At 42.5% G+C, this 23,258-nt stretch overlaps 1 protein-coding gene across 1 annotated transcript in view; it reads right to left on the reverse strand.

Annotated features, from left to right (window-relative positions):
- Nucleotides 1–23,258, reverse strand: part of EPHA8 (EPH receptor A8) — a 1,837,897-nt gene that overhangs the window by 15,900 nt on the left and 1,798,739 nt on the right. The window contains exon 16 of the mRNA XM_069610879.1: nt 13,862–14,017. Within this exon, the coding sequence (XP_069466980.1) occupies nt 13,862–14,017 (156 nt within the window). The remainder of the gene's footprint in view (nt 1–13,861; nt 14,018–23,258) is intronic.

Raw genomic sequence — 23,258 nt, forward strand, 5'->3', positions numbered from 1 at the left:
GTTAGCCTGACTGACAAATGCACACGGTCAGAAAGAAGAGATTATTGATATTTCGGCAGGGGCAGTAGGTTAATCAAGAACTGCATCCCTAGTCTTTCAAAATGTTTCACCCTCATCTGTGGAGAGGCGCAACTTGCTGAAGAAGTCACTATGCGTAAGTGAGCATGAGAAATGTCTGTACATTTATTGTGACTGTCTAGGAGTTACTGAGAGTAAGTTACTATGAGTAACTCTGCCGAACCATGCCTTAAACCTAGAGAGGGCTATTTGACTAAAATATAAGCCAATATGGGTAACTATGCTAGCTGGAAAACATGACACAAACAAGATATGTTTTCAGATTGTAGGGCCCAGTGGTATATGGCAACCTGCCCTCACATACATTTACCTCAAAGTACATTCTCAAATGTATATCACCAAATATCTGTAGATCCCGCAAAACATGAATCCCAGTGAATATGGGTGATTCTGAGTTTATAAGAATAAATCCGTCCAGGACTAATAACCAAATTATATTTATGAGATCATTTGAAAATAATCAATAATATTATTGGAGATGAATTATACATTTTCTGTTCACTATAAAACACACATTTCCTACGGTAAGTTATTGAACAAGCACCCCTCTGCTGTCCTTTCTGCAGTGCCGTCAGCTAAAAGCAAAGCATAGTCTGCATGTGTGACCCAAAAATAGTCTGCGATTCATGATTCAGGGCTTCCAAAAAACCTCGACACTTTTAACGTGGCTTTGTCAGCTAATGACAAGCTTCTCTTAAAGATGTTCAACAACTGCAGATGGTTTTTGCCCTGTATCTGTTTGTTGTAATAAGTGTGTTTTTAGAAAAATAAGTAAGAAGGGAGCCACCAAGTTTATCCAATAATAACATGGTTGGAAAAATAATGATTGTCAACACCTTTTTAAACTTCCAGTAAAAATGGAACGTTACACAAAACCAAGCACCAGCCAGTGTCTCACCGCTATTTTTTTATTTTGTTTTATTTTAAGTGTATATGGTTATATATGACTGTTACAATATATTCAATATACATCACATCACCTGCATCTCTAATATCAAATTCATCACATAAATAAACTTCATCATCAAACAATGTATCACCTAAATAATACTCTACTATTCCTAAAATGATTCATCATCAAATTTGAAATTTAACATTTTAACAAAGTTTAAAATCACAAGTATTACAGAGTTAGAAGAGCCATTTAATAAATAGGACCACAAAGCATCAATATCAATAACATCCAATTTATACATAGAATTCCTAAAAAGCAATAATCCTTTAAAACCTAAAATAGGTAATGTCATAAAAATGTGCTTCTATGCTTCAGTACTATTTTTAACGTTACAGAATCTACAGAAACTCATTTCAATTGCAATGTATTTTCCTTCTGGCTGCCACTTCCCGATTCGAAAGAATTTTAAGGTGGAATCTCAAAAGATCATATCACCGCTTACGATTTGGAAATAAACACATATAGCCAGGTAGAGACCCAGCTTTCTTATGCTCATAATGAAGACGTGTCATAGGCCTGTAGCTGTGCATATTTTCAGTGGTTCTTCTCCAGTCATCAGCATAGAGCGTTTTTGTTTTATAATTATAACCTTGGAGTCCAGATCATTTGGTACAAAACCCAGATCTCCCAAAATCTTGGAACATAAGTCCTCATATAATAACATTGTACCATGTTGTTGTTTCTCCAAGAGGTATTTCATATCTTCATAGAGAGAGTTTTTCAAAAACTTTAAACACCAAACTCAAAATTCTCCTTTTTGCTCTACAAGACAAGGAGTATAAACCTAATTCATATCTAATTACTGTTATTGGTACACAGTCATGTTATTTATTTATTTATTTATTTATTGTGATACAGTTTTTATAAACAAATAAAAACGTTGCACATTCAATATAACAATCATATCCATCAATCAAGCAAATTTTAGAAAAAAAACACAAATATACTCTCAAAACTATATCAGAAATCAATTTGTCAATTCAATTAATCAATCAATTAATTCATTCATTCATCAAATCAACATAAGTGAAAATCAATAGCAACCAAAAGTGCAATTGTGAATACATAATACATGGCACGTCATTAAGGGCTGAGTTGAACCAGTCACTACAGTGTTACCTCTCTGGGACCTCTCTGAGGCCAAAAGGCTCATTCCTCAACTATTTATCTACATGAACGATCATCGGTTTTGGCTCACAGACTGAACAAGAGATATTTCAACTTGCCCTTTGATGGTAAATATTTTTTCAGCTTCCCTACAAACTCTAAAAAGAGCTAAATGCAGACCAGAGTTCAGCGTGTTCAGACATTGATACCAATACTCATTACCTTTTAAATGTTCAGAACAATGTATACATTTTCCAAGATTATTACCATAACTGATGCTCATCTTCGGACACTGAGTCAGTATGTGTCTAGCTGTTTCCAGCTCAGAGCGGTTTTCACAAACCCTACAAAATGTCTCTGCTTTGGTCACAGTTTGCCTCAATTCAGTGTTCTCCAATGTTGGGAGATGATTTATATGCATCAGCAATACAAAATGCCTAAGAGCAGGGCCTGGACAAAGATCCAGGTACATTTGGGCCTTTTTATAGGTGTAAAGTACAAATGTTACAAACTTCTAGGTTTTTAATGTTGCTAGTTGTTCTGCCAATCTCATAGAAATAGGCGTTTATGTAGATGATAAAACATGAATCTACTGTCTTGTCCCCATTTGGGGGACCAGCAGATCAGTTCAAACAGTGCTTTCGTGTCTCTTTCGAGTTGGGATTGGCTATTTTTCCCCATGTCTTCCATTACAGACATTAGTAGGGGATTGGTGGGATTATTTTGGAGTTTAATGTACGATTCCGTTCATTTCTGGAGCACCATTACCTTCAACGAAGAGATTCCCAGTTGTAATCTTAATATATCCATAGGAATGCATTGTGCAAGACCCAAAAGACACCTCCAAAATGTTCCCTCCAGTACCTGTAACCAGTCAAGATTCGAATCCATAAATTACCATGGGCACAAAACATTGAATGTAAAGCTGACGTGCTCTCCAGATGGAAAACCCACTTTGATCTTGTGTAAACTTATGAATCATAGTTGTTAGTGGCGCTGCCCTTGTTTTGCGAGCCTGGATGCAGTGAATGAAGATAGTTGCCTTTACTGTCAAACTCCACACCCAGATATTTATCGGAGTCTGTGTATTTTATCTCAACCATTCCCATATGCATACTTGGACGTGCAACCTTACCAGATATATAAAGAATTAGCTCAGTCTTGTTATGATTGATAACCAGTTTGTTAGCTTTTGCATATTGCAACAGCCTCTGAGCTGATCTGAGTATTCCACTGAATGTATGATCAAGCAACATCAGATCATCGGCATACGCCAGAATCACACAGTGGGACGAGCCGATCTTTGGGGGTCAGTTAGGTACTCCCTGCAGATATTCAGGGATATCAGAGACAAAGAAATTGTAGAGCCATGGGGACCTTTGTACACCCTTGCTTTACCCCTCTTGTCTGTAATATTGAATTTATCATGTGAGCCTGGTTATCCAATCTCAACTGGACTGTGGTGTTGGTATGTAATAATTTCAGGTAATAAATCAGACTCTCCGACCATGACACATTTTTTAGTTTTTGCCATAGTTTTTCTCTATTAACAGAATAAAAAGCCACCCTAAAATCAATATATAGGGTGTATAAAGGAGGGCAATTTGGTGACTTTGCTTCATTCCTTAATGTATCCATTATCAACAGGTTATATGATGTCGAATAACCAGGTTGAAAGCCACTCTGGAAACAATCTAAAATTCCTTTTTTATCTGCCCACATTTGTAATTCTCTTAATAGTAGCGAGGTAAAAATGTTACCGGTACTATGGAGCATAGTGAGTAAGCGATAATTACTGAGGTCTGATATATTACCCTTTTTGAAGACTTTTATAAGTAAAGCCTTTTGCCAAGATTCAGGGATTCTTCCTTCAATCAACACCCTTTTGAACAAGATTTCCATAAGATTTGCCCAGAACAGAGGATTAGATTTAAGGACTGCATTAGACAGGCATTGGTACCCGGAGCTTGAGATGCCTTTAACTTACCAATTTTCCCCAGAAGATCTTCTATAGAGGTTACAAATGGGAGGTAATAAGGTAAGGAACATTCTTCACAGGCTGTTGGATAGTATCTATGCCATTACGTTTCTCAAGAAAAGTTATCCATTGCTGGGCACCTATTGGGTTAATCATAAGAGCCTTCTTATTTCCATTTGCCTCCCCCAAGAGTGACCATATATTGTGCAAATTTCTAGTACAAAGGATCTTAACTGTGAGTTGCCAACATTCAGGTTCTGTTCCCTTTTTTCCATCTTTTAACCCAAATACGATATGAATTCTTACATTTTCTGATGTTATGCTGTGTTAGGAGTAGAGGATATCTAAAGCCCCTAACCTTGCATATTTCTCTTCTTAATATTCGCTTGGCATCTTGTATCTCTTTATCGAAAGGGGCTTCTGATGCAATTTTTTGGACACTAAAGGAATTCTACAAGTGGCATGTTTGCCCTATAAACTGTAGATCAATTTCTCAATTTCCTCAGATGTCATAGATCCAAAACGTACAAGCATTATTCAAATTTCATTCACCCGCTGCCTTAGTCGCCTTTTCAATATTCTTTACCGACCAGGTAATTCGATTAGCAGAATGATTTTTGATAAGTTCCGGTTTAGATAGCATTTTACTACCCGATATCTTAGACTCAGGAGATTCTGATCTTCTTCATCCCTAGACACGTCCACCCCCACTCCAACTTGCGTTAGACTGTTTTTGTGAATGTGAATCAGTTGGGCTGTGGCCAGCACAGTGTAAAGCTGACACATTCGGATTGCATACCTTGAGCGGTTCAACAAAATAAAAGTCTTCCGAGCAAATCACTCGTAGCTGAGGTATTAAATGCAATTTCGTTAGAACCTCGCTTCTGGTCATCCATTTGTCCCTTTTTTTCTGATTCAAGTTTTTGATTACACACATTTTGTCTACTGAGCAGGTATTATCTTCGTCCCTTTCCCTCTGGAAAATATCATCTAAGCCCCTCCTTGTATGGTTCCTCTGGGGAGTGGAATATTTGTTAGTTTCACTATTAGTGTAAACCAAGGAGTCTGATTCTTGATCATTACTACTCAAATAGGTGCTCTCATTAGATTTTTCTGGAAGAATAGAGCTGGTCATCATCCCTGCTGTTTTAGCCTGGTTCTTCTTGGCCTTCCGGGCTCTTTTAGATATTTTTCACAGGTACTTGCGTGGCTTACAATGGGGATGCTATGACCACCGGTACTTTTTTGTTAGCTCCATGTCTAGTCATCTGTCGCTGCTTTCTAGAGTAAAAGATGGCCGAGTCTTCAGTAGGTCCTGACTTGGTTTCATTATTGGTTAACAACGCATCCACCCCCTGTTCCAGGACTGGGGGAATCGTTTCCACAATCTCAGGTTCCTGTTCCGGGTTCTTGTTCCGTAGTCGGATCTGGTAGGCCCAATTGCAAGACTGTGTTAACGTGTATCCTCCCACACAACTCCAACAATATCTTTAATGCAAATTGCATAGCTGCCATAGATGCTTGCAGCTCAGCAATTGCATTTGGGTTTGTAAGAGATGACACACTGGGCCTGGTGTCATCTAAGGGACTTGTACCTTCCAGATCGATGCACATATTAAGTGAAGCTGACAGTCGTCCAGTAGCAGGAGTTGGTCCTATGTTACTAGTCAGGTTTGAGGGATGTTCCTCTGAATTAGAAGCTGCCCGACTATTAGCCTCTAATTGTTCCTGCCCTTCTGTCAGATCAGGTAGTGTGAGATTCTCTACACACAGAACCTGGGCTTTTACTTTAATGGTGCATTCCTTATCAGAGATGGTTTCCTTTCCTGTAGCTGCCATCATAGACTTTTGAATAGAAAGGCACAAATCCAATAAGGAATTGTTATCAATATCTTCATAATTGGAAGCTACTGAACCCTCAGTCACATTCATATTGGGTACAGTAGTTTCTCCCTCTTGAATAGGGTCCTTGTAAGTAATTTTTGGAATAGTTTTTGAAAGAGGGCTGGAATAGTCCCTTTTCCTGCCAGGCCGCCAGCAGATGGTGCCAAAGGTTTCTTAGTGTGCGGCATTGCAATTGCATTTTCTTCATTAGTATTCCCTTTCCTTAGATTGTAGCAAGATTTTGCAGCTTTAGATGGCACCATCTCACCTAGGATACCGACTCCCAGGTGTGTGTGACACTTAATTCAGGCAGCAGCACCAAGGAGCTTCTGTTTACACCTTGGGTTTCCTGACATATTGTCCTTACACTGACGGCTCCCATGCAACTCTAAAGTACAGGGCATGGTATGTGGGCACTAAGCCCTCACAGCCACACAATTCTATCTCATCCAGACCCGCATGCACACACTTATGAACAATTACGCTGGGAACAATGGTAAACATAGCCAGAGACCCCACAGGTGTAATGCGCTGCGCCCTGATTATGGCAAGACCTACCAGGTCCACTCCAGTCGGGAGCTCCGTGGGTTAGACTGTTCACGGTCAGCCTTCACAAACACAATCTACAATGGCTCCGTGCAGCGTGGGGAGCATTAAAAAAAAAGCAGCTCACCTGCTCTCAACCACTGCCCCAGCTCGCCACTCGCTGCTCACAGCTCGCAGTCGATACACCAGCAAGAAGAGGCTAGAGAAAGGGATCCAAAGCAGCGTCAAGATGCACCAGCACCAGGAGAAACGTCTCAATCTCCGTCACATGCCTGGCCGCGTCCGACAGTAATTTTAAAACATTTCTCCACACAGTGTCTTCCAATTGACCTAGCATATCCAACATGCATAGGGGATAGATTTTGAGCCCATGCAGGAGCTTCGGAATCACTCTTCCCTCTTTAAATCTTATCAATGTGAGAATTTAAAGTGACCATATTTATTGTCTATTCTTTTCATTTGGCTCCCCAAATGTTCAGTTTTAGTCTACAAATACTCCACGTTTTTCAATAAAGCTAGCTTGTTAAAAATGGTGAAACCCAAATAAATTAATATATCAATACACTGCACTTTTTTTTAATTTGCGAACCAGGTGTCATCATTTTTTTGTTTTCCCCAGAAAATTATATGATTGAAATTTTATGTGTATTAATACTTAAAAAAAAGAAATCTTGCCTAAACAGTGAATACATTCAGCAAGCCCTGTAATCCTCGCCCTGTGCAATCAAATAAAATAATATCATCTGCATAAATTGTGCAACAATGCCTGTATTTTTTTTTATTTTCGATTATACAAATACAGCCTTGGATATTTCTTCTTCTATGTTGGATATATGCAAGTAAAAAAGACAGGATGCTAAACGGCAACCCTGTCTGAGACCTGTATTCATTAAAATGTCCTTTGTTAAAAGACCATTTCTATCCAACCTTACCTTTATATGTGTATTGCTGTACAATTTAATTATCCACTTCAATGAACCTACGGGGATACCAAATTTTGACAATTTATACCACAGAAGATTACGATTGATGGTGTTGAAGGCCATAGCAAGAACAATTGATGTTACATGGACATAGTCATATTCCTTCTTCCATGCAAGATCTTCTAATAGACTAATCATAAACCCATTCATGGTAGTACTTTGTGATTTACAGAAGCTGACCTGACATTTATGCAATCTGCCGCTGTCAACAGCCCATTCATCTAAGTGTTGCAATAAGATTGCTGTGAAGATTTTTTGGTCAGCGTCCATCAGCATTAAAGGCTTATAATTACTTGAGTCGCTTTTGTCTCATTTCTTAAAAAACGGGAGTACATACACTATTTGCCAGGATTTAGGTACATATTCTATTTCGGAATGGTGCAAGAAATATATCATTGTCCTCACACTCCTCCTATCACCTCCCCCCCTCTATTCCATGCCCGTCCTATGGCCCTTCTGCAGCCACCCCTCCTCTCCCTTTCTCTGCCTTTCCCCTTTTTTCTGCTGACGAGGTTTCGAGACAAGTCCGATCTATGAAAGTCTCGTCAAAACCGGTCCACCCCTGTTCCTCCAAAACTATCAAGGACCACATCGACTCTCTGGCTCCTGCCCTTGCTGACTTCTGCAACCACTCCTTCGCCTCTGGAGTCTTCCCATCCCCTCTCAAGCACTCCCTTGTGCACCCCCTTCTTAAGAAACCCTCTTCCGACCCTTCCTGCCCAGCTAACTATCGCCCAATCTCTATCACTCCCTTCCTGGGCAAGCTCCTGGAGAAACTGGCCATCTCCCAGCTTAATCTCCATGCTGAATCTGTTGGTAGCCTTCATGACCATCAGTCTGGCTTCAGAGCCGCCAGAAGCACGGAAACTGCTCTCCAGAACATCCGTGAGGATCTACTCTCGAACCTTGACTCTAACATTCCATGTGTTCTCATTTTGCTTGATCTCTCTTCTGCCTTTGATACTGTCAACCATACCATCCTGCTGAACCTTCTCCGTGATAACCTGGGTATCACTGGTCAGGCTCTGGCTTGGCTGACCTCTTTCCTCTCAAATCGACGCTCCCAGGTACAACTGGGGTCTTTCCTCTCTGACATCTTTTTCTCTACCTGTGGTGTCCCCCAGGGTTCTAACCTCTCTCCCTGGCTGTTCAACCAGTATCTGGCACTTCTTGCAATCCGCATCTCTGCTCTCTGCCCCAACTTTCAGTGCTATGCGGATGATACCCAGCTCATTTTCAGGCTACCCTCGGCCTCCTCTTCTCCTTCCCTCATCTCTGACTGTCTTTCTGCTATCCAGGAATGGTGTGCCGCCAACGACCTCTGCCTTAATGCCAGTAAGACTGAGATTCTACTCATAGGCACACCCACTCCCTCCTTCCCTGCAGCTCTCTGGCCGGCCTCTCTTGGCCCTCTTCCTGCTCCTACCTGCAAGGCAAAAAACCTCGGGGTCATCTTCGACTCCACACTCTCCTTCTCTCCTCACATTTCTGACGTTTCTAAGAAGTCACACTACCAGCTGCACCTCCTCAGAGGTATCCTTCCATTCCTCTCCTTCCCCCAGAAGCTCACTGTCTCCAGAGCCCTGGTTCTCTCGAAGGTGGACTACTGTAAAAGCCTCTATCTAAATCTGCCTGCCTCTACTCTCCGCCCGCTGCAACTCATCCAGAACAGGACTGCGAGACTTGTCCTTGGCCTCAACCTCAGGGACCGTATCTCTCCAGGACTGAAATCGCTACACTTGCTCCCTGTGTCTGCGAGGATTAAGTTCAAAACCCTCTGCATTGTCCACAAGGCCTTCTGGGGCCTTGGGCCAAAATACCTTCAACTCTCTCTTTATAAATATCTTCCTTCTCGAGATCTTTGCTCATCCGCCTCCAACTCCCTCAGGGTCAGCCGCTTCTCCAAGCAACGAGTTGGGGGGAGATCTCTCTCTGCATCAGGGGCCTCCCTCTGGAACAGCCTTCCTGCCTCCCTGAAACTTGAGGAGAACCATATCCGGTTCCGGAAGCACCTCAAAACCTTCCTCTTTGCTTCTGCTTTCTCTCGACCCTCTCCCCTGCTAAATCACTGAAACTGTACTGAATCAGCAACTGGGCCACTCACCAATCTCGGTCCTTGGCCCAGCCACTCTCCCCTGCACTGCCTCCCTGGCAACCCCTGCACTGCGGGACTGTCTCTGTATCCCTACAGCCCCCCTTCCCAGCACTTGTCTGCACTTATACTGCACTTGCCACCAGCTGGCCCTTATTATTTATCTTGTATTTTACTAATCACTTTGTACTGCACTTTCCCCTCTCCCTTTCCCCCTTGCACTTTTCCCGTCCCCTCTACCCAATCACTTGCGCAATCTGAATGACACCTGGCCTAGTAGGATCATTTGTCTGTCTCCCCTTGTTCCCCCCTCCCTGCCTCGTCGCGCCTTGAAACACTTGTGATAGGCGCGTTACAAATGCCATATCATATCATATCATCAGCATTTTAGCACATAATTTGGGTGCTTTATTTAAAACTATATTACTAATTTCATTTGGTCTAGGAGCTTTTGATGAGCTGACTTTGATAATTTCCTGTAAAATGGAATCAAATGGCATCATCTTATCAATTGTTTTGAATTTTGATCGAATATCAGATTAGGATATATCAATGCCTCCGATTTATTATAAATGTAATCAGAGGGAGCTATCCAAGAGGCTTCTCCTATAGTGTTTTGTTGTAATACTGCCTGAGGCCCATTAATTCCATGTATCACTTGACAACAATGTGCAGTATTCTTTTAAACCAGTAATTCCAGCATTCATTCTGCATCATTGTGTTGCCTAGTGTGATGATGATTCAGAAGCCATGATTTAAATAGACGCTATCATTCATAATTTGTTCTTTCACCTTATCTGTGACTACCAAGCTCTTTTTGATATGTTGTAATTTAGCTCTCAATAGCCTTTTACAATCAACTAAACTTTTATGATATTGATGCTTAATCTCATGTTCATGCTTATAATCCTCCTTTACAAACGTCATTTCTTGCATCCTCTCCTTAAATAATCATGAAATCCTTCCTTATTAAATGTGTTCAATTTCTATTCGCTATTACCCTGATTCCAATCCTCTGTGATACTCCCATTAAATGTGTTTATTAAAGAAAGGGGTAAACTAATCCTATTGCTACCCTGATTTATTATTAATGGAATATTGGTCATTACCTCATTGACCCAAATCTGTATTTCAAAGTTGGCTGTAAGCATTTGGTGATCGATATATATAGTCTCCACTATTTCAAATTTCCTACAGCAACCATTTAGATTTGAGTTTACATGTATATAATCCAATGTTGCCTTCTTATCATTATTTTTCCACATACTTACTAGTGGAGTACCCTCATCTGATGTGTCATTCAAAAATGTTTAAACCATGGTATTTAACATATAACTCCATTTAATACCATTTCCAAAGTTCAGTTTCAAGTACCACATTTTATCAATAGTTAAACTGCAAATTTGATCCATACACCAGCGTGCATTGCAATGAAAACAGTGATTTACCAGCACTGATTGCTCTAACTCAAAAGTTCTGTTCCCATCTCTGCCTATGTACAGAGGTACCCCACAGTTTTTCAGCTCAGAAGGGGAACTAAATATATGTTTGGTAATCAGACAAGCACCCAGGCTATGTGAGACTCACCACTTCACTAAATGTATAAAGTTAAGGTATATAAATCTGAGGCCCAAAACACAATAAATACATATTGTTGTGTATTAAAATCGCCATCGCAAAGCTAATAGCTTTATAAAAAATCGATGAATGGGATAGAAATACACAAAATTGCATCACAACTACACTCCATGTTGGATTGAAGAATGTGTACAATGTTAAAAGCCCAATTTCCTTTGGCTGTACAATCCAAGCTATAATGGTCATATAGGTTCGGCTAAAACCGTAGTGACACAGCAGAAGAGCATGTTCCTCCATGGTGCATGCTGCTTAAAATTAGGATAAAGGAGACGAGATCCAAAATCCACAGGTTTTACCCTTTGGTAAGGCCTAATTCCCACGACCTTATTCCTTACAAGTTACCCAATAAAGATGACAATATTGATTGTGACCGCGGCATATTCAGTTCCTAGCATCCCATCTAACTTCCAACACACCACGTTTGCTTTAGATAATTTCTGGGGCTTCACCCACCTATACTGTAGAGTAAGTGAAACGCTTTCCCCATTGAACACCCACTGCACGTACAGAAGAAATCAGTCACATCCAGGTTGTGCCACCTTCTCATTAGTGATCACATTTCCAGTTGAAAAGTAGCATGCAGTCACTCATCCCAGGTCAATCCATATTTTCAATCTGCTGCTCCATCCTTTTCTCCATTTTATGAGAGAAGTTGTGAGATTATCTGGAATTGGATCTAGCTCTCTGCAGAGTCTCATCACCATCATATCCCAGTAATTCTGCTGTATAGCCCTACTTGTATTTTTTTTTAATAATCTCATTATGATCTCATAGGTCCGTGGTGTGATGTTAAATCACTTACATGGCTCCGCCAAAGTAGTTCTGCTGTATATGCAAGGCCTCTGTTCCTTTTCCTCTCCCAAAAAAAGAGGATGTATTGTAATGGTTTAAATCTGGCCTGGGCCCTGTTGCTCCTAAAGCATAGTACATATATCTGGAGGTTGTGAGTACCCTTTTATAGAGTCGGCACAGATTTCAAAAACCTATTTTCAGCAACTTCCAGTAAGCCCACCCCATAATTCACTCCCATGAGGGCTCTAGATAATACCTTCAGTTCAAGTGTTATTACCTCACTTTCAAGAACATCTTTGTACTTGAGGGTGAAGAGTTTTGAGCCACCTGTGTGTGCCAGGAGCATGAAGGCAAAACAAAAACTACCAGGAATTCAAAACCATCCACCACCTGGGCCCTCTATGCTCAGAGATATACCCTCTGATTGAGCACCTTGCAAGTGCCACACACCATAATCTTTATTTTGGTAGCATTAATAACTAACCTCTTTCTTTGGTTGTGCGCCTCAAATGCTGCTGAAAGCTTCTCAAGGCCAATCTCAGTACAGCCTAATCTGTGAATAATAGCACTAGGACCTCATATATTGTTGTTGTGTAATAGGCCTCATCCTTTACCAACCAGCGTTCCATGATGTTAAAGGGAGTCAGGGCCAGAATGCACACTCGCCTCAATTCAACCTCATATGGAAAGTACCCTGTCACCTACCGATCTAGTCCAAACCTAACCTTCTCTTTGGTTCCCTTGTGTAGGGCTGGAGAATATCAGTCATGCTGGGGTCCACGTCTCCATTGCTGAAGGACCCTTAAAGATGTCCTCTGCTCTATCAGAAGCGAAAGAGGACCATAAATGCTAGGAACATTTGTCTTCACATGCACTGTATACCTAATCCCCAACAGGGACATTTTCAGGCTCATTGGTTCCAGAGCCATTTTTACAACCCACCCCTTGGCTCAATGATATGCTTTCCATACTCCAAGTATTCCTGTAACCATCCCAGCATATTCGTGCAACAATGCTACACAGTAGTGTCTGTATGAGGACATTGTGGTGGTAGTTTCCAGGTGGCACTCTACACCCTTTTTATTTTATAAAAGGGTACTTGTTCAGAGATGTTCCAGAAACCTATAATTTTTCCCATCCTCACAATGCCATTAAAGAAACTGCAGGGGGCTGGTCCACACATGGCAGGGGAGTGTTAAAAAATCTAGTCTTGCTCACTATCCACTCACTGGGTCTTGGTGGGTTTCAGATTATTGATCACTTCTACAGTTTCAGTTTACTGTAGACTGGAGCTGCTTCTACCTTATTTCACTCTATTGCCTCACTGCTGAGGTGTTTTCTTGCTTGAGGTTCGAATCTTATGCTTAAAGAACACTAAGATGATCTTCCTGCACTGAGGTACACATTTTCCCAACAGTTCCTGGGAAATAAGCCTGCAACTTCCAGGTCATCAGGGTCCACACTACCTTTGAATGCTTAGTTCCTAAAGCTATTTTCAGATCTTCCCTTGCACTGAACTGGACCTCAGCCTTCTACTAACTGCATATGTTTCTGATGGGGGATCCTGGTTTGGTACTAAATTAGGTCCTCCTTTATTAGGTGAATGGGTCCACAGTCTCTACCCTCAGCGACCTGCCATCGTTCAGGAGGACTATGTAGTACATACCTCTCACATTAGTCAGTTGCGTTTTCATCTGATTGTGGCTGGCTGCAGCCGAGTGCTGTGTTATATATGTATCTTTAAAAAACTGAAAGGAACACAGATCATTTGGGTAAATGGTTGCAGATCAAACCTTCTTGGTACTCACTCAATATTCATCCGCATGACCATTGCCAATGAAGAATATCCACCCATGGCAAAGTTTTCCCTGTAGCGCCCCATCTTGATGGAGTCTAACCAATCATCCACTGTGGTGTAGCTGGTGAAGTGCAAGAGACCTCTGTCCAAAGGGTGGCGGGTAAATCTGAAAATTAAAGGAGGACAATTGGCAGTTGCACAAACGGCCGAAGCATCATAGTAATGAGACAGATGTTGGCTTTTAAACTGACAACTTATTTTGTGCAGTCGAAAATAATGAAACTCCACAACATTGTCGAAAAAAGGATGCTATGGTGTAGTTTTGTCATGTTCAATTTATCTCATTACTGCAATTTGGTCAATTTGAAATGGAACATTTTCAGTAAAAGGTCTTTAGTTTTTTTTCAAACCATTAGTTTCAGGGATGACAAGTAAACTCATTTTAGAATTATGGCATTTAATCTTAAAACATTTTGGAAAATCTGCAAACAAAATCATTACCACTGAAAGAGAAAACTGGGTAACAATTATGGACCATGTGTATTTTTTTTAAAACTTATGTTTATTGATTTTACATAAATAACACAAAAGAGATAAACATTGCAACTTATAACTTTCCCTTCCCCCTCCCCCTCCTCTCCCCTTGGATCGGATGAAGTCATATTGCCCCGGGTTCCCATTATGCGTTGAAAATATCTGAAACTTTAATGTTGTGGGGGCACCACTGTTCCATAAAGTCTGACTGGAGATATTGTAGGGTCCCTTCCCACTCTTTTACAAACTTGTCTCCAGTTCCTTGGATTTTGTGGGTGATTTTCTCCATTGTAATATGGGACCATACCTTCTGTAGCCAAGTAAATGTCATTGGGGTATTCTTATTTTTCCAATTTTGTGCTATGGTGGTCCATGCTGCTATAAGTAGTCCCGTAAAGCTTCTCCATTGTGATGTACGATATTGTCTTGCTGTGTCATCTCTGATTCCGCAGAGCCACACCTCCTCTCCCATCAACCCCACATCTGGGAAAATTTTGCCCATTTCGTTTTTTGTTTTCATTTTGTTCTGCCCCATTTTATTCTGTATGCCCATTTAATGTTTTCCCCTTGTGAGTTTATGTATTTGTACAGAGTTGATACCCACTTTTTTTCCCCTGTGTTGGAAATGATATGTGTCTCGAACCCTGTAAGATCCCTGGTTGCTGCCTCTGTGATCATCGGGGAGTTCAGACAATGTTTTAGCCGCTCGTATCTATATCTATCCTTTCTGGGTATATTCTCGCCTGCAAAGCAGGATTCAAGGGATATGATTTCTTTATCTGCGAACATCTCACCAATTTTAGTGATACCCACCTTCTCCCAGCTATCATATGCCCCCTGTTCCATCCCTGGTGGAAATAGTGGATTTCTGCAGATGGGTGTGAAGGGTCCTATCGCTGTGGACATTATGCCTTTTCTTGTTTGGGAATCCCATGCTTCCAGCGTGGTTTTCATGATTTCACTTATTCCTAAATTCACATGTCTGTGCTGCCTCTGTTTCCAGAGGAGTTCTACCAGTGGGGTCCTCGCGACTGCTCTGTCTTGTTTGACCCATATCTGCTGTGGGTTCTCCCCCACCCACTCCCTCAGGACTTTCAGCTGTGCTGCCTGATAGAATTTTTTAAAATGGGGGAGCGCCAACCCCCCTTCTCTGGTTGGGGCTGTAAGGACCATCCTGGCTATTCTAGGCGTTTTCCCCTTCCATACAAAGGACAATACCAGTTTTGTTAATGATTTAAAGAACGAGTCTGGGACACCCACCGGGAGAGCCTGAAAATAATACAGTACCCTTGGGAGGACGGTCATCTTGACGGCTTGTATTCTACCCCACCAGGAAATCTGTAGTGGGTTCCATCTGCCTAGCTCCTTTTGGATGTTTATGAGAAGCGGTGGATAGTTTTCCCCATAGAATTGCTCTATTTTTTGAGGTACAATTATCCCCAGATATTTTATACCTTTCAGTACTATCTTAAGGTCCAGTAGTTTTGCTTCCCTTTCTATATTTGCTCTGTCCCCTGCCAGGATTGGTATCTCTGATTTTTTCCTATTTATTTTTAGGCCTGAGATGGCCCCATAATTTTCTAGTTCTCTCACTGCAGCTGATAACGTGGATTCTGGGTCCTCTAGGGTTATTAACATGTCATCCGCGTATGCAATCACTTTGTGTTGCTGACCTGCCATTTCTATCCCTTTTATGTGTACTGATTCCCGTATTTTAATTAGGAGGGGTTCTAAAAACAGAGCGTACAGCAGAGGTGAAAGGGGGAATCCCTGTTTCGTTCCTCTCGATATCCTCACCGTGTTCGTAACCTCGCCATTAATGACTATTCTACTGGATGGGGAATTGTAGTTCGCTCTAATGCTCGCAATATACTGTTCCCCAAACCCCATGCGCTCCAGTATTTTGAACAGTATTGACCACTCCACCCTATCAAAAGCCTTTTCGGCGTCTACCGACAGCAATATCGCTGGGGTGTGATTTATACCAATTTTTTCCACTAAATGGGCTAGCCTCCTTGTGTTGTCATGGGTTTGTCTGCCGGGAATAAAGCCTGATTGATCTTCACTTATCAGTTTAGGGAGAAGCGGGGATAGCCTCGTTGCTAGGATCTTCGTATAGATTTTTGAATCTAGATTAATTAGGGAAATTGGCCTATATGATGCTGGGTTTTTTGGATCTTTACCTTGTTTGTGAAATAGCAGAACCTTCGCTTCATTCATAATGGGGATCACATTACCGCTGTCCTTAAAGGAGTTTAGGAGCCTCGTTAGGATCGGGGTCAATATGTCTGCATATTTTTTATAGACTGAGGCCGTAAACCCATCTGAACCTGGGGCTTTGTTACTTGGGAGTCCTTTTATGGATTTACTGACTTCCTCCTCACTGATAGGTGTCTCTAGTGACTGCTTGTCCTCTTCTGATATTTTCGGGAAGTTTATGGCTTCTAAGTATGAATCTTGGGCATTTGTGTCGGGGAATTCAGTGGAGTAGAGTGTTTGGTAGTAATGCCTCAATGTTTCCCCGATGTCTTGCGTGCATGTTTGTGGGTCTCCGTTGGTGTCATATATGGCTTTAATCGTTGTTTCTTTCTGTTTTTCCCTCAATTGTCTCGCCAGGAGTCGGTCTGCTTTGTTTGCTCTAATATAATATCTTTGCTTCAGATAGAGTAGGTTCTTCTCTGCGCCTTTCGTGCGGAGCATGTCTAGTTGGCCCTGTGTATGTTTCAGTGATTTTTTTAAAGTCTTTGTGGGGTGTGTCAGATGTTTCTCTTGGATATCTTGGATTGTTTTTTCCAGCTCTTTTTCCCACCGAAAACTTTGTTTATCTCTTGTGATTTTCAACGCAATTATTTTCCCCCTCAACACTGCTTTAAACGCATCCCAGACTGCTTGCAGCGCTACTTCCCCCGTGTCATTTTGTATAAAGTATTCCTCTATCATTTCCCTTATGGACTCCCCTGTAATTGGGTCCTGGATCAGCTCCTGCGGTAGTTTCCACCTCCATAGCCCATTCTTCCTCCCTGGGAGAGTCACATCCAGCCATAGCGGGGCATGGTCCGAGAGGGCTATTGTGCCCTTATCCAGCCCCTGGATTTTTCCCAGTAGTCGCACTGAGACCCAGAAATAGTCAATTCTTGACATGGTATTGTGGACATGTGAGAAGTAAGTGTACCCCCTCTGTTCACCCTTCAGTTCCCTCCAAACATCATTCAGGGCCATTTGGTCCATTTGCTGCCTCAGACGTTTTGATGGTGCCCCATGGCCATGTGCGTTCCCCGTACTCCTATCTATATGTGGATTCCATGCCATATTGAAATCTCCCCCCATGATCACTTCCCCTTTAGCATAGTTTTCCAGTTTCGATAGGACATCCCTAAGAAAGCCGTCCTGTCCCTGATTGGGCGCATATATTGAGGCGAGTGTCATGTGAAGTCCTTCAATTACCACATTGACGAAGGCAAATCTCCCTTCTTTATCTATGCTTGTATCTAGTAGTTTAGTGTCCATTCCTTCTTTTATTGCAATCAGTACCCCAGCTTTTTTCTCCGTTGTCGTTGCCTGAGCCCATATTTTGTATCCTTTTATCCGCATTTTCTGCTTATCCCTCGTTCTGATATGGGTTTCCTGGAGAAGTAGTACGTCTGCCTTCCCCCTTTCAAACTGCTTTTCCAGTTTAGCCCTTTTTGTTGGGTGATTCATGCCCCTTATATTGTATGTCACAATGCATAACATCCCCATTGTGTTATATTTGTTTATCGTCGCCTCGGGTCCCCTTCTATTCTTGTTTCATTTCTTTGGTTCTTCCGATCCCTTCCCCGCCCTTGAACTTCCCCGCCCCCCAAATTGAAATTTAAACCAACCAAACTGTCCCCCGAGTTGGGCGAGGGTTCCTATTGACGCTAGAGCGTTGCGCCCATCGCTACCTGCCCTCCTTACCCTCGGGGGGGGTATGTTATGGGGAGTCCTAAACCCCAATGATCCATAGGTCTTCGCCGAGTTCCAAGCCGTCGGTTCTTACCCCGACCGCCATCTGTGTGTTGCCCGTTCCGTTCCGCTCTCCTCCCTCACCCCGACAGTGTTTCCATAATTGCTGTTCCTTGTCCGTTCCACTTGATTGCATGTTCCTGGGTTCTTCATGTAACTTTTCTCTGGGACTCCCTCCCTGTATTAGTCTTCTTTTGCGTGATTGTTTCCCAGCCCATTGGTCTTCTCGTTCGATCCCTCCTGTTCGAGGTCTCCCCCCGCTCCCCCTCATCTTCCTGTAGACCCAATGTGCTCATACCTTCCTCCACCGTGGTTACTCTTCTGTTTCCCTTCCCACGTAAATAGCAGCCCAAATGGGAAGGTCCATTTATAGCGGATTTGCTTTTCTATCAGAACCTTCACCAGTGGGGCCATTGCTCTCCTTTTTTGGAGAGTTATCAGAGCGAGGTCTTGGTACAATTGGATGTTTTGACTGTTCATTTTAATGTGTTCCAGTTCTCTGGCTCTCCTGAGGATCTGTTCTTTCTTTGGGTAGGAGGAGAGAGCCGCTAGGACATCGCGTGGTCTTTCCCCTGGGGCACCCAATCTTTTTGGTCCTACCCTGTGGATTCTATCGATTCCGATTTCATCAGTGTCTCGGGACCCCAGTATGTCTCTAAACACCTCCTTTACCACCTCTTTCAGATCTTTGTCTAGCACTGTTTCCGCCATGTTCTTGATGCAGATGTTGGAGCGTCTAGAGCGGTTCTCCAAGTCCTCACATTGAAGTTCCAAGTTGTGCGTAAGTGACACCAAGTGTTCTTGTGTTTCGCTGGCTTGTCTTGTGTCTTCTTCTAGTCCTTGCACCGTTTTTTCCACTATGTCCGTTCTTTCTTCTAGGTTGTTAATATCGGTTCTAATGTCTTGTACCGCTTGTTTCATTTCGTTTTTCATAGTTGTAAATTGTTCTTGAACTGTGGACATGAATTTTCTTGCAAGTCCATGAACCAGGTTTGCTTATCTTCCCTGGTCAGTGGTTGTAGCTGTTGGGATGGTGACTCTGGCTCTCCCATGGGTTCTCCCTGGGTTCTCCCCCTCGGTTGCGATGATCCCTCTGTTGACCACATTTGCAGAATATCTGCGCCTTGCTTCGCAGATTGGGATGTCTGTTGGATGGGGTTCCCCTTTCCTTTTGCTCTCGACATGGTGGCGTGATACGTTAGAGTGTCCATGGGGCTGCTGTGCCTTCTTGTAGCCCTCCGGAGGGCCCTTCTCCCGATCCTGTCCTCTGAAATGTCTCAGTGGGCGGGGGGTTCTCGATTTAAGCAGACGAGTGGTCTGCGTTTCCTCTCCTTCCCCGTCGGATCTCGGTGTCTATATGTTAATGGCAGGGACTGTTTCCCCTTAATTGGTGCCCCCCCGCTCCTCGCCCCCTGGTTAGTGGGGGAAGAGGATTCTCCGGCCTGCGTTCGGGGCGTCATGCGCAGTGGATTCTTTCAGGCCTGGGGGGGATCCCCGATCCAATTGATGCCGGAGCCCTCTCGCGTTGCGGGGATTATTCGTTATATAACTTGTCTTGTTATATAAATCTCCCCAGCCTTCTTCCCGCGTTTCTTTTCTGGGTCCCCCCCACCTCCGGGGTGTAAATATGCGGGCGGGTGGTTATCTTTCACCCCCCCTGTTGGCTCACCTTTCTTCGTCCGCGCTATGTTTCAGGGCGGCCCCCGCTTCTCCACACCAGCGGTCCGCCCTGAACGCGCTGCTTTCTCCCTGCGTTGCAGCTCTTCTCCGGTGCCGCAGCTGTCGCTGTGACTCCCTCCTCCTCGGTGTTCTTCGTTTGTCGGTTCCTTCCCTCGGGGTTCCGCCTAGCCCTCGATCCGGCCCCCACACCAGCCGTCGCCTCCCGGTCTCCCCATGCTGTGTTGCGAGGTCCTCTATGGCGCTGGAGAGTCTCCTTCGGCTCCGATGGGGGAGGTGCCAGTCTGCTTTCTCCCCAGATTTTGTCCGCGATTCGATCTCCCGCGGTGCTGATTCCTCGCCGGGGGGAGGATGCGGGGGGGCCTCCAGCAGTCGGGGGGGGTGAGTGACGGTCTGTCACGGCTTCGGTCGTGCTGTTTTTTGGCGGCCCGGGCGCAGCGCGGATTAGCTGCGACTCCTCACCCCGGTGGCCATCTTGGAATTCCCTCGACCATGTGTATTTTAACAATAAAATAAAGTGTGTTTTCTAAAATATCTGAATTCCATGAGTACAGCATATTTCTCTAGGACCTACTCCTCATTTCTGAATGGGGAGATGCTGCAAGCAATTTATCCTTGATCTTTAGATATGAAGACAATATTTTGAAAGTGGAGCTATATCTTGATCTGAAATGGCGACCTCCAATGAAAAACGAATCATTACAAGCAATGAAAAAGCCAATGGTTTTAGCTTTTGTATACTGAACATCTATTCTGGATTTTCACATATTGACATCTTATGCTCCGATGCTCGCACCATGTACCATAGCATAATCTGACAGACATTACTAGACTATTGACATCATTAACCAGGCATATCCTTCATATGCAACAATACCCATATTACTGACAGGGTACTGTAATACTATTAAGTCAGGTACTCGCACCATTTGCTAGGAATCAAAATCATACAGTTACCTACTGACTCAATTTGATGAAGTTTCAAAAATATTTGCAGATATTAACATTGTATTACATGCATTGCACCTGTTTGTCAGTTGCTAGCATTTTAAGTGCAAGTACTTGAATAGTTTGACAGACATTGGCATTACTTGCCTAGATTCACCCTTTGACAGGTACTGATATCATGTGCCAAGAATCACAAAGCATCTGCCAGCTGTTGCAAACATTTACTTATGTAGACAATTTGCCAGGAAATGCAATGAACTGCCCAGGTAGTTAGATAATTTACAAGGCATTTCCATCATATTTTCAGGTACTCAAAGCATTTGTCAGCTATTGCTATCATATTCCTAGATACTCACACCAGTTGCAAGGCATTGCCATCCAATGTCCAAGTACTCACACCATTTGGCAGTTGTTGCATCATATGCCAATGTTGCTACACCATGTGCCAGGATTGGGCATCTTGTACCCAGCTAAACACAATATTTCTGTAGGATGCACATCATTACAGCTATTTGCTAAATAATGGCATTACATGTACAGGAACATGCAAAATTTGCCGTTATGGAACATGTGCTCAAATTTTATCAACAAAAAGTGGCCCCACTGATAATCTTCGGAGCCGAAGGCTGGCTAGAACATAAGAGAGCAAACCTGGCATACATTAGAAGGCTCTTTTTGGCGAAAAGTCTTGAGGCTTCCACCATCAACATCGATAACCCTATTGAGACATGAATTAGCTTTGAATTCATTGTATATGAGAGTGGTCTGGAATTCGATTGCCACAATGCATAAAATCGCCCTAAAATCACCTGCGCCGGCATATAAAATCTTTGCCAATGATCAGGTCACAAACAACCAATCCTTACTTAACTTGTGGTTCCATAAAATAATGGCTTTTTTATCGGCAGCTGACATAAGCAACTATGATTTCCTAACTCGTCCGCAGCACGCCAAAAAGAAATTTGATAACTGGGCTTGGATTGTCAACAACGAAGCAAGACAAAAGCTGAAATCAACAAAATTGATGGGCGTTGATCACAGGAAACTAAATGACCCAGCACGCTACCTATTGAACTGCCCGTCTCGCCAACATCGAGAACAATTTCTAAGGTTTCGAATAAACACTCTAAAAACCAAAGAAATCCTTTGGCAAAGAAAAGATAAATCTCTGCCTGACAATCTCTGCCGTTTCTGCGGCCAATCGATTGAAACTTCTAAACATCTGCTAATCGAATGCTGTCAGACCGTCAAGCAACGTTCATTACATCTTGGAAAATTTGCCCCTATAGATGAAGATATGGAGGGCTGGTGGGCTAAACTCATATCTGGAAATAATACAAAATTTGTTTGTGTTACCATGAACTACCTCGAAATGATTTTGAAAGCAGATGTTTAATACCTTGGAGTAGCTGTGCTGGTCTCTTTCTCTTTCTCTTTCTCTGCTCTAGAAACAAAAGTTTGATATATTTTTCTTTGTTCAAACTGTAGTTTTTCTATAAATAAATAAAAAAATTAAAACAATTGCTGTTTACACCACTATTTGCTAATTAAGGATTTAATGCCACCATATGCCTTGGTATGCGATGTACCACATTTCTTTCAAATGGGTTGCTACACACACCATTTTGATGCAGGATTTGGCAGAAATATGATAATGAATGGTGACCACGTTTTTGGACTGTGCATTTAAGGGTTTTGGAGAATGGCCGAAGCAGGGCTCAAGTCGAGGGTACACACGGGTGGACACAGTCCACCCACTTTTTTCAGAGGGTGGACTCAGTCCCCCACCCCAGCTAAAATGAAAAACATTGAAAGTCTTCCTTGAATTTATGAATTAAAGCCAATCTCAGTGATCAAACAATGATCTGGAGTTTGGACACTTGACCACTGCACTATATAACCTGATGAAAAATAACAAACAACTAACAGTGATATGTCCCATTTCGGTACTGCATGTTCCAGGGAAAACATTTGTACTGGTTCTTAGAGTTTAAAACATGCACACCTTTTAACGTTTTCAAAAACACTATTAGAAGAAAATATCCTCTCTTGGTTTTGAGTGTGCGTTGATTTTATGAAAAGCAAATGCCATTTGTCCTGTGCAATTTGGGTGGTTATGCAAAGCAAATTAAATTAAATGTGCATATTTCAACTTGATATGTTTATTTCTGGCGATGTCATATTCCATTGCGTTTGTTGATGAGTCCCCCCACTTTTATTTTTAGGACTTGACCTCCCCCCACTTTTATTTTTAGGACTTGACC

Source organism: Ambystoma mexicanum, chromosome 8 (genome assembly GCF_040938575.1).
Source record: "Ambystoma mexicanum isolate Mex_15411 chromosome 8, UKY_AmexF1_1, whole genome shotgun sequence".
Taxonomy (NCBI): Eukaryota; Metazoa; Chordata; class Amphibia; order Caudata; family Ambystomatidae; genus Ambystoma; species Ambystoma mexicanum.